The sequence below is a fragment of the Cebus imitator genome, unplaced genomic scaffold (assembly GCF_001604975.1).
Source record: "Cebus imitator isolate Cc_AM_T3 unplaced genomic scaffold, Cebus_imitator-1.0 Scaffold414, whole genome shotgun sequence".
Lineage (NCBI taxonomy): Eukaryota > Metazoa > Chordata > Mammalia > Primates > Cebidae > Cebus > Cebus imitator.
The window spans coordinates 976,110-988,159 of NW_016107729.1; the positions used below are offsets into that span (position 1 = coordinate 976,110).

At 35.8% G+C, this 12,050-nt stretch overlaps 1 protein-coding gene across 3 annotated transcripts in view; it reads left to right on the forward strand.

Moving 5' to 3' along the window:
• The window catches only part of LOC108289751 (RAB3A interacting protein), a 66,189-nt gene extending 57,682 nt beyond the window's left edge, over positions 1 to 8,507 (forward strand). Inside the window, exons 9-11 of one of the 3 annotated variants that reach the window (XM_017509287.2) lie at positions 3,984 to 4,083; positions 4,169 to 4,238; positions 6,545 to 8,507. In XM_017509287.2, coding sequence (XP_017364776.1) covers positions 3,984 to 4,083; positions 4,169 to 4,238; positions 6,545 to 6,627 — 253 coding nt within the window. In that variant the 3' untranslated portion in view covers positions 6,628 to 8,507. The remainder of the gene's footprint in view (positions 1 to 3,983; positions 4,084 to 4,168; positions 4,239 to 6,544) is intronic. The other 2 variants (XM_017509288.2, XM_017509286.2) reach the window with 2 other exon arrangements.
• The last annotated feature ends 3,543 nt before the right edge of the window (positions 8,508 to 12,050 follow it).

Below are 12,050 nucleotides of genomic sequence, written 5' to 3' on the forward strand. Positions count from 1 at the left end.
TTTCCATGCATGACTTGTGAAAGTGACTGAGTTTTTAAAATGTTTTGGGTTGCAGTTATTTAGTTTTTCTGGTTTTAAATGTAGTTATATTTCCCTCAGATTTCTCTTTAGAGTCTGTATAGCCCAAAGACGAATTCCTGAGACAGTGTGGAATATAGTATTTCAGATTTAGCATCAAAGGAGAGCCCTTTTAATTATAGATTGGTGCAAAAGTAATCGTGGTTTTTGCCATTGAAAGTAATGGCACCAAGCATGATTACTTTGGCACCAACCCAATACGATAATATACATATATGATAGAACTAGAGCTAGAAACCTGAGTGGTTGTGTGTGTATGTGTTAACCTCATACTGTGACCTATTAGTGCATTGTGAAATCAGTTTCGTGGGTCATAAGCAGAATTTTTGTTTATTACATGTATATATATATATAGCCATGTGTCCTGGGTTTCTGTATAAAATACTTCTGTCTGAAGGTGACCATCAAAAGTAGTTTGGGAAGATACTGAATTAGACTAAATCATGTCAATCATGAACACAGTGTACCAAAAAGACTTGCCGAGTGCTCTCCTTTCACATTGTGTTTATAAAGGATTCTCACTTTAATAAACAATCAGTTTTATCTTTCATATGTGAGTCTTACTTGAGAATTATAAACCTTCAGAGATAAGACTCCCACATGTCATAGAGGACAGACTTTTTTCCCATCCAGTCCTATGAGGAGGAATAACGGAAACCAACAGTGATTAACACATCTGGCAAAGGTGAAAGTTTTTGCCTAAAACCACAGCATAATTGTGTCTTGTCTTCTGTTTAGAAAATGACTTTGAAAGCTTTTGGGAAAGATGCTTATTAATTGCTAAGAGCCAGATCAATATAGGGGACTGGAAAGCCTGAGAGCACTCGTAGAAAGCATAACTGCCTGCTGTCAGGGTTATTTCAAAGTGAGAAGAGGAAAAGACTGGTTGAGATGAACCAATAGGTCTGTGTTAAAGCTGTTGTGGGAATTGTGTATGCCTTTCTGTTTCCTGTTAATGCTCGTTACATTCTCAGCAAGATTACAGAATGTTGTTACTGAGGTGACCGTTTGTTGGAGGGTTCCTAGTCATATATTTGATTTGCTCTGTAAGCCACATGTCCACCTCACTCCCCTAGTGCCGCACCTGTACCACAGTAGCCTCTGAATTTTAGGGAAAATATTACATTCTTAAATTCTACAAACACAAGAGTATTTTTTTTCTGATCCTTCCACCTCAAATATGGAGAATTAAATTTAATCATAGCAGTTTTTGTACTTTTAAAGTCTATGTTATGCCTCATTTTAAATATAGCATATGACAGTTTTAATGTAGAATTTAAAATTTGTGCTTGCATTATATATCACACATATCATACATGTGCACATATCAAATGGTAACAAATGGGGATATCAAATTAAAGTGGTTTTATAGTATCTTTAGTTTAGATTTAGAGAGCAGTTTACAAAGTTTAAGGATACTGTGCTTGTGGGAATGGGGCCAGAAACCAAGGCATTTGTGATGCATATCGTGGAAAAAACTGAAGGAAGATAGTGTCTTCTTTTATGAAATGTGAAGTATGGCTCTGGCCATGGCTCTTGTGAGCTAGAGTGTGAAGATATTGACTAAATCAGTGGCACAGCACTGAGGGTTTTGAAGAAGGTAAGATCATTCCATCTATGATTAGGTACTGTTCTTGAAGGGAGAGAGATTTGGTTTAGGTGTTTGAAGCATAAGGGGGATTTGGATAAAGAGCAGTACATACAACTGAAGGTCTAGAAACAAGAAATCAAACCATGTTCAAAGGATGGTGAGTGTATGGAGAGGAAGGGGTAGATGTGAGAGATTTTAAGAAAGAAAAGTTAGATTGGGGTGGGGGGATGGGTAAAGGAGAAAAGAGACATGTCTGACTGGAAGACTGATTTGAAGTGATTGTGGAAATTTACAGGAAAGGCTTTGGTTTGTGGAAGGAGATTACAGGTCTAGATGTAGACATGTTGACATTCTCACATGAAAATGGCCAAACAAGGATTTGAAATCTTGGGTCTAGAGTTACAGAGATATATTAATGTAGTGTAGCATATTTGGAAAAAAAAATTGGAGTTGGAGGTCAAAGGTCTATTGGCATTGAATCCTGGCTTAACTACAAGTATATTAGTGTGTCCAGTTTACAAAATGGCTTAGAAATGAGATCTTTTAAGAAACACTATACACCATAGAATGCTATGCAGCCATAAAAAAGAATGAGATCATGTCCTTTGCAGGGACGTGGCTGGAGCTAGAGACCATTATCCTTAGCAAACTAATGTAGGAACAGAGAACCAAATACTGCCTGTTCTCACTTATAAGTGGAAGCTAAATGATGAGAACACATGGACACATAGAAGGGAACAACACACACTGCAGCCTATGGAAGGGTGGAGGATGGGAAGAAGAAGAAGAACAGGAAGAATAATGGATACTAGGCTTAATACCTGGGTGATGAAATAATGTATATAACAACCCCTATAGCATATGTTTACCTATGTAATAAACCTGCACATCCTGCACATGTACTCTTGAACTTACAAGTTAAAAAAAAAGAAACACTTATTATTTTAAAAGTTGATACTTAAAGCCACCTTACCAGATCCATTTCAAAATTAAACTAAGTAGTAGACCAGCAGGTATATATCTGTTTGCAGAAGAATAGTGTATAAATTGATTTTTAGCAGCTTGATGGCACATTTTCCTCTTGTGTAAATTATACTTTTGGAAGTTCCACAGATTTCCAACACTTTGTGCTTTAAGTTTCTAGATCTTCTATCCTCTTCAAGCTAGTAGTTAGTGCTTTTAAATATTGTTACAGATCATTAAAGGAATTGCTAATAAAGAAACAATAAAGAAATAGCTTTTTGAAGAAATGTAGGAATTGGTTTGTGATTTTAATTGCCACCTCAAAAATTATTCTATTTCAAATACACATTGTTGTGTGTGTTCTTAATATAGAGGCATATTTGTATTATATTTGTTTTAAGGATCGCTGAAACTTATTGTTGTTTAATGTATTTACTATATAATTTGTACTGTCAACATAAAATGCTATTGGCTACTCACTTTACTTAGAGCTATGCTAATTTTGCATTGATGGGGAGTGATAGTTGCATTAAGCCAGGTTTCTAGCTTAGGATAGCGACAGCTGAGCTGCTGCAAGTCCAGCCTGATAGACATGCCAGCTTTACCTCACAGAACCAAGATGGGTCATTACTTATGCAGCAGTCATTGAATGTGTGCTATGTGCTTGGCACATGCTTGGTGCCAGCATTTAAAGATGAATCAAAGTCCCTGCCCTCAAGAGGCTGATAGCCTAATCCCAGTCAGGAAGCCTTGATACAAAATTTTAGCTTTTTGTCATATGCAAATAGAAAGGGTGGTGTGAAATTTAGTGAACTTGATATACGATTGTTAAGATTCAGTATTTTTATAAGGCAGCTTATTCCTTTGTACTTCTCCCTAGGTCCCACATTAAATGCATGTATAGCGACCAACCAACCAAATAAACAAATACCCCACCTGGAAACTATTACCCTGCAAGCTATCAACATGCTTTGAGACTTGAACAGTCATCATGAGGATATTTTCAACTGAGAAGTTGAAATCCTGATGGAAAGCTGAGAGCTGTCCTGCAGCTGATTACTCGTTTGTAAATTTGTTCCAAGATGGGACATATATGGAAAACACCTAGTTTCTGTTTCTAGAATTATGGTTAATGTTATGGCATTAAACTTATACTATTAATGGAATGTAAGTCTCACAAGGGCAGAGACTTTGTCCTTTTCATCACGGTAGCCCAGCATCTAGAACTGTGCCTGGTACATAGCAGGTTCTTAAATATTTGTTACCTAACCAAATGAGTAGGTAACTTATACAGAAGGTAGGGGCAAATGCTTTTAATTTCAAAAAACTGAAATTTATCATTATTTTACAGAAAATGTGCTCTTACTGGCCAGAGTAAGTCCTGTAAACACAGAATTAAATTAGGGGACTCAAGCAACTATTATTATATTTCTCCTTTTTGCAGATACAGGGTAAGTGACTTAACCATGAATTTTAATAAAGCTTGCTTTAACATGATACATTTGACCATTCACGACATTTTTCCATTTGGCCTAGATCACTTCTGTATGTAACTTTTTTACATACATTCGATACATTCAGCAGGGACTCGTGAAACAGCAGGATGGTGAGTGTTCTTGATTAATTATTAATCTTTACATAAAAGTTCAAAAGTATAGGACGTAGTAGTAATGCATGTATCAACTTTATTGCTGGTGCATTTATATTGAATTCTTTCTATAGTTCTAATAAAATTTGTGGAGAATTTGGGAACAAATGTCTTTAAACCAATATTATAGTTTAATTATTTTATTTGCCTCATTTTACTCTTAATTTTGAATTTTAAGCAGGATTAGTTTTAACTCATCAGAGGTATATGATAAACCGGATGGTAAATGTGAAGAGAGTTCCAAGCTCATTGAATCAACTCTTTAAGAGATGAAAATGAGCAAGCCCACAGAGTGGTCTGATTTATTTTAATTGATGGAAACCAAGATGGAGCTAACAATTAAGTTTTCCCTGTATTTTCTACTTTCACGTGTGAATTAATAAAGCGGTCGTGAGGATAATTCTTAATGGAATAAAGATTATCATATTCTAAATCAGCAGAAACGTGCAGGTGATATATCCAGGAAAACCAACCTCATGCAAGTGTGTTAATATTTTGTAATACAGTTTTATATGGTTTTATAGCTACATATCTTAAATATCAGGCATAAAAACTAATATGACCGGACAGCTCCAAAGGAGTATCTCTTGAGTACAAATGATTGTATAAAAATAAAAATAGCAGATAGTGGGCTAGGGACAAGCCTATGCCAGTTTGCATTTGAAGTTTTGCGAAATTTCCCTCTGTATATTTTTTAGGCACTGAATTTTATTATCTTGCTTAAACGCTAGTTGAAGCCTACCGTCTTTCAGTCATGTAAACCAGTGAATCTTAAATCTATGGAGAAATTAGTCATGCTGGTAAAAACTTAGTTTAGCCTTTCTCAAGGTCTGGTATGTTGAAAAATGTTATATTTCTTTAGAATCCCATATAGTTAGATTTTGATGCCTAAAACAATAGGGATAAAACCTGTTAACCTAATAACCTAATTAATGTTGAATTTCAAAAGGCTTGGTAACATAAAAGCAGTCTTTAAACTGTATAATACTTTTTTTGACTTTAATAAAACTGAAATCTTTTTGAATACCTGTTGGTGGCTAATATCATTTAAGCTAGAGAACAGAAAATTTATGTTAAGTATAGTTGTCAAGAATATTTTTGTTTGTTTAAGAAGTTTGTAGGAAAGATGAAAGATAATTTATGAAAATAGGAAGAAAGTGTTACAAGTAATGAATGGTGAGGGTGATGATAATAAAAGCAGTATCTTCTCTGGTTTCTGTCATTCTTCCACTTCATGATATTTAGTACATATCATTTACTATGTGTGTTTATTGTAAACAAGTATTAAACAAGTCTTGTTTACTTGTAAACAAGTCTTAAAATCTGTTTACTATATGTGCCTTGTACTAACAAAGGATTTAGGGCAGCTAAATCTAAAGCCGAGTTTCTCAACTTGGTACTGGTGATATTTTGAGCTGGGTAATTCTGTGTTGTGTGGAGACTGTCTTGTACATTTGTAGGATGTTTAATAGCATCCCTAGCTTTTACTCATTAGATACCTATAGCACCCCCCACATAGGACAGTGAAAAGTGTTATCTATACATTGCCAAATCGACCTGGCGGAGGAGTGGTGGCAGTGGTAGTACTGGAATCTTCCATGATTGAGAACCATTAATCTAAATGAATATAATCTGATCATGTAAACAGAGACCTTTTATTGTCTGAAATAAGGAACCAATGTTTTTCCATTTAGAGTGGGAACTTAAAGAAGTACAGATAATTGAATTTATAGTTCATCTTCCACATGCATTTTTATTTCTAATTTGAGCCTTATCCGAAGCCTTTTTATTACTCACAAACAATGCTACTGAGTTTTCTGGATTGTCTTGTTTGCTTTTGTTCCTCTTCACCCTCTGTTAGTGTTAATGAAGAGTAAAATGGCCACAATATAGCAAAGTAGAGCAAGAAGAATCATAAGTTACAGAATAACTCAAATAATTGAGCACTGAATATACTAACTTAAGGTAACAGCATTGACATTTATTCAGGACACTGAAATGGCTACCTTTTCTTGAGCTAAAGTGATAGCCTCTGATGTATTTAACAAATAATTGTGACAAAACTGGTGACATTTGCTTTATTTATTGATAAAACTGGGATGGTCACAAGTCTGGAAAAGTTTATGTGAATTATTGAAAAAAATGTAGGTACACCTTTAGGAAATGCACAATTGACATTTCAGCTAACAAGTTTTCGGCAAAACATTAAAAATAATGAAGATGGTATTTTATGATTTAAATATCTCTCTTTTCTGTTTGTATAGTTGATCAGATGTTTTGGGAAGTTATGCAGTTGAGAAAAGAGATGTCATTGGCAAAGCTGGGTTATTTCAAAGAGGAACTCTGATGCCCTGCGTGGGACCATGCGTGAACTCCTTGAATAACTGAAAAATGGCTGAATATTTTTATGGTTACTTGATATTTATTTCCAGAGAGTGGGCCTAAGACTTTTTCCCCTTTTGCAAATTGCTCTAAGAAATACTATGATTTCTTTTAAACTGACCTATGCTGTGTTAGCTTATTCTTCAGTTGAACACACTATGAAGAATTACAGGTGTACTAGTGGAATGTAATTTATAGTTAAAAAAAAAAAAAAAAAAAACCCGGAAATAAATAAATGTTAGATTGAGTGTGTGTATGTTTTCTCTTCTAGCTCTGACATGGCATTTAGTAGCAGAATGTATTAAATAGTAATTTTCAAACTACACAGCAGTTTCCCTCCTTGTGAGAGGCAAGGAAGAAGGCTGAGTGGACATTACTCACTTTCCAAGGCCCCCACCTCTAGAATGGCTTTATTTTTGTCTGTTTTATATATTGGGCTTCAAAAAAGAATTTATTTGAAGAAATACTGCTGCTGCTACAAAGTTTGAATGTTGCTGTTCTAATTATTCTCTCTGTAATTGAAGGAATCCCTTTATTTTGGTGATTCATTGAAATATAATAGAAGGCAGTCAGATTTTATCCCAGAGATGTATTCTTGAGCGTCTTGATGTAGTGTATTCATGTTTTATATATGTTGACCATTATAATGATATTGGAGGAACACAGATGTAAATGAGTTTGATGTGTGTCAAAAGGGTTTAGAGGGGTGTGGGTTGAAAGAATGGTACATGCAAAGTATACACTGATTATAGAACCACTTGATCTCTGTGTTCCAAATTGTAAAACTGACTCAACTGGAGAAATTGTAGCAAAGGGGTTTGTGGTAGAAATATAGTAAGTACAGAAAAGCAAAAAGAAAAAGTGAAAAATCACTTCAGTCTCTGTTTAGAGAAAGCTGTTATTAATATTTTTGGAGAGTAGCCTTTCAGCTTTCAGGTATTTTCTACTTACATATGCATATTTTTGAAACAAAATGTAGGCTTTTTTGCTTTTTAAATCTAAACATTAAATACTTTTTCCCTGTGGGTAAACCTATACGTCCTAATTCCTGTTTATAGAATTTTAGCATAATTTAATTGTGTTTGGAGATGAGGTTGTTTCAGTTTATTTTTTATATTATAATGCTGTGATGAGTAGCCTTAGCTGTATACTTGGACATTGTTGAGTTCTTTCATGTAGATGCCTGAAGATAAAAGTGTTGAGTCAAGATATATATGTATTTTTAAGTGTTTGATCTGTATCATTAGATTGCCATTCAGAAAAGTTAACCAATTTGTATTCACAGCAGCAGTGTATGAAAGAGCTGGTTTTCTGAAGTCCTGTTAAGAGATTTCGTTAATCTTACCTGTAGGTGACTTCAGCCACAGACAAAAGGACATTGGAGTATGTTATAGTAAAAACCATCATTACCATGCCCAGCTCAAGAATGTGAAATTGAACATGAAAAAAACTTTGAACCTAGAATTTTATGTTCTGAAAATAGTTATTCTAATGTGAGGGCATTAATAAAAACATGTGCTATCAAGGCTTCAGAAGATTTTCCAAACAAACTAAAACCACTTTTGGAGAAAGTACCTAAATAAAAAGAGAAACAAATCCAGGAGATGCTGTAAGAGATTTGAAAGAAAGGGAATCAAATACTCGTGAAAAGTTTGTTGATGACTTAAAAAGGATAAATAAAAAGACTAAAGAAAATCGGTATACCTTTTAATAATAACTCAGTAATCTATAAAGGGAAGAATACTTTTCAACCTGATACATTAGAAGCATGCTCTTTAAAATTGAGACAGGATGATGATGTAGAAAATATATTGGAATTATAGGTTAAAATGTAATTGAAATATATTTAGAGAATATAAGTGATTATCTTCCTGATCCTATTCCCTTTAGGAAGAACTTCTTAGACTGGAAGCAGAAAGAAACTATAAGAGATAACCATAAAATAAAATAAGTTATGCTTTATTATAAATTATTAACTTAGGAATTGTGCATCAATGGTTAGGCATGGTGTCATGCCTGTAATCCCACCACTTTGGGAGGTGGAGGCAGGAGGACTGCTTGAGCCCAGGAGTTTGAGGTGAGTCTGGGCAAAATAGACTGTCTCCACAAAAAAAAAAAAAGGAAAAAAAATTCTGTCCATCAAAACTTGGAAGGCTGAGGTGGGAAGATTGCTTGAGCTCATGGGTTCAAGTCCAACCTGGGCAACATAGGGAGGCCCCGTCTCTAAAAAATAAAAATTAAAAAATAAAGCCAAACTACAAACTGAGAGAAGATACTAAACATAGCTGGTAATAGTATCAAGAATGTATACAGAAATTCTACAAACCAACAAAAAAGGACAATGTCACAGAAATGGGCAAAAGACTGAACCAGTTTTTCCACACAATTAGAAGTGCATTATGGGCCAATAAACATATTAAGAGGTTTTCATCTCTTAATCAGGAAAATGTAAATGAAGATGACAGTGACATGTTCAAATTCATTTGATTGGTGAAAATGAAGAAACACAACAAAGTCAAGTTTTGGAGAGGGTTTTAGTCAATAATATCACTCACATATTGCTGATAGGGGTATCAATTGGTATATCCACTGTGAAAAACCATTCACTAGACAAGTTGGGCCAGGCCTGGTGGCTCATGCCTCTTCTTTGGGTGACTGAGGTAGGAGAATCACTTAAGCCCACAAGTGAATCATGATTGTGTCACTACACTCTATCTTGAGTACAGTGAGCTCCTGACTCAAAAAAACAAAATTGCATACCCATGAATCAGCAGTTTCACTTTTCAGTATGTACTTGAAAAATGCACAAAGTTCCCCAGAACACACATGAAAGAATGTTCTGGAATAAATTAAAATGTTTACATGTCAGAGGGTGTAATGTGTTCACAGAATGATTGTTACGTGGCAGCAAAATGAATGAATACCAGCTACATGCAGCACAATGATACAGAATGAAAAAGCAATTCTGAGAAAACTGACATAAAAGTCAAAAACAGCTAAAACTGAACAGCTATTTAGGCACTGACGTGACAGAACTTAAAAAGTAGTAGTAAAATTCAAGATAGTGGTTACCTCTGGGTGTGAGAGAGGTAGAGGAGGAGTAAATCTATGAGTAAGTCACTGGTAATGTTTTAGTTGCTGGGTTAGCTGGTGGGTTTTGGGGTGGTTCATTTGTCATTAAAAGTAAGTACATGAGCTGGGTGTAGTGGTGCATGCCTGTAGTCCCAGCTATTTGGGAGTTTCAGGTGGAAAGATCCCTTGAGGCCAGGAGTTCAAGGTTCTAGTGTGCTATGATTTCACCTGTGAATAGCTACTATATTCCAGCCTGGGCAACATAGAGCATGCCCCCCTCTAAAAATTTTTAAAAACTAAGTGCGCCAACAAATGAATAAGAATTATGCATAGAACATCGGTAGTGTATTATGAACCAAGCATTATTAGCCCAATTATATGTGCCTTCATTCCAAAAATAAAAAATAAAAGCTGACAAGATTGTTGATGAATTGCATTTCAGAGAGAGGAAAGGAAAGAATCTTAGGCTTTTGGCTTGAGCTATTGCAGTTTGTTGAGATGGGGAAATATATGGTGGGGGAAAATTTGGATACGTGCAAAACAGAATTTCAGCGTTGGGCAATACATCAAGTGTGAGGTGCCCACTGAGCATCAAAGTAGAGATGTTAAGTAGGTATTGGGTATGCAAGTCTAAATTTAATAAGGTCAGTCCAGGAGATAATTTTGGGAGTAGTTAGCCATGGGATCAGATGGGAGCTTTAGGGACATTTTGGAGATGAATTACAGCACTGAGCTCTGAGTTACTATGACAGAGAAGAAGCAGCCTGCAAAGACGAAAGGAGGAACTGTTAGAGCAAAGCAACAGAAAAGGAAGAACCAGAGTGCTGATTATGTTCAGGAGAGTGTTTCCACACAGAATTTAATTGCCAAGATTACCAATTCTAAAGAGGAAGACTCTTGGACAAGTTTTTAGAAATTGGTTTAGAGCTGGGGTGAGAGCCTGGCTTAATGGAGACAGTTTTGGGTTGAGAGTCACTCAGACCTGCAATCTGGTCCAGGTTTGGCTCCTGAAAACAGGGAAGGTCAAGTAGGTCGCCACTCCTTTCTGGCCTCCAATAAAGACTGAATCAAGTGTTCTTCATGGTTTCTCTTGGCTTGAAGACAATTCACAGCCTTTGACTAAGGATCCACATTGGAAGAACAAGATTTGGTTTCTAAACGTTGGATCTTAATCCTTAAAAAACTTGCAACCTGTTACCTCTGCTTACTCCCATCACCACCACAAGAATCCTATGTGTTTTTGTTCTGTGCATCCAGTCTAAAATGGGTCTGCTTTTATTCATAGGCTTTTGTTTTCAAAGGTTTTCATTGTTGCATTTTTTCCTAGATAAAATGTTTGTTTTTTTAAAATAAGACACTGCTTAAAAAGAGTCCAATGCAGTATGAATTTGTATTTGTGTTTAACTTTTGTGCTTACAAATCTGCCATGGCTGAACTCTCAGTTGCTTAAAATTCTGGGGCTTATTCTGGGTTCCTTTATTTGTCATTGTCACTCCCAATCCAGTTATCAGCAAATTCCATCAGCTGTCTCCGAAACATCTTAAATCTGTCCACTTCCCTCCATATCCACTGCTACCACTCTGTCCAAGCAATTATCTTTCACTCGAGCTCCTGCACTAATGTCTGCTATCCTTGCATCCACTCTTGTTCTCCCTCAAGGGAGAACAAGTTCACACACAGTTTACTTCCCGAGGAACGTCTGAGTCATGAGGATTAGATTCTAGAACTACAGTTCTCAGGGACAGTCTCAAGAGGGAGACAAGGCTCTCATCACCACATTCCCAGATTTAACTGAAGTAGCTCAGCTTTTACCTGTTTATCTGTTGGAGCTCTCTAGGAAATGTCAATACCAAAGCAAACCCAAACCACAACTAGGTTAGATTACTATTCAAGAGGACAACTCTTCACTGAATCTGTGCAAAATGGGGGTGTCAAGAGAGTTGGAAAATGTAAGAGACATCAAGACCGTAATCAGGGAAATATGTGTCTTATTTGTTATTCACAGAGGAATTTCCACTTAAATCCCATTTCCACCAGCTGGATTGTGCTCTCAGCGGAGTGCTCTGGACTCTGTAATAGAGATTTTCTAGTCCCCCCCAACAACTTCCTTCTCAATTCTCTTCACTTTCTGCAGACCTTGGCACAAAGGTGGTATTTTGTGGGCTCTGTTACGTTTTCACACGATGTGCTATTTGTCCTTGACAGTGTTTTGGTTTATTTTTCTGTTTGTCCATCTTGTTTTTAAACAATTGCCAACATTAAAAAATGATGAAATCTAAAATTTGCATTTCAAGCTGCTCTTTTAAAATTTGCTGT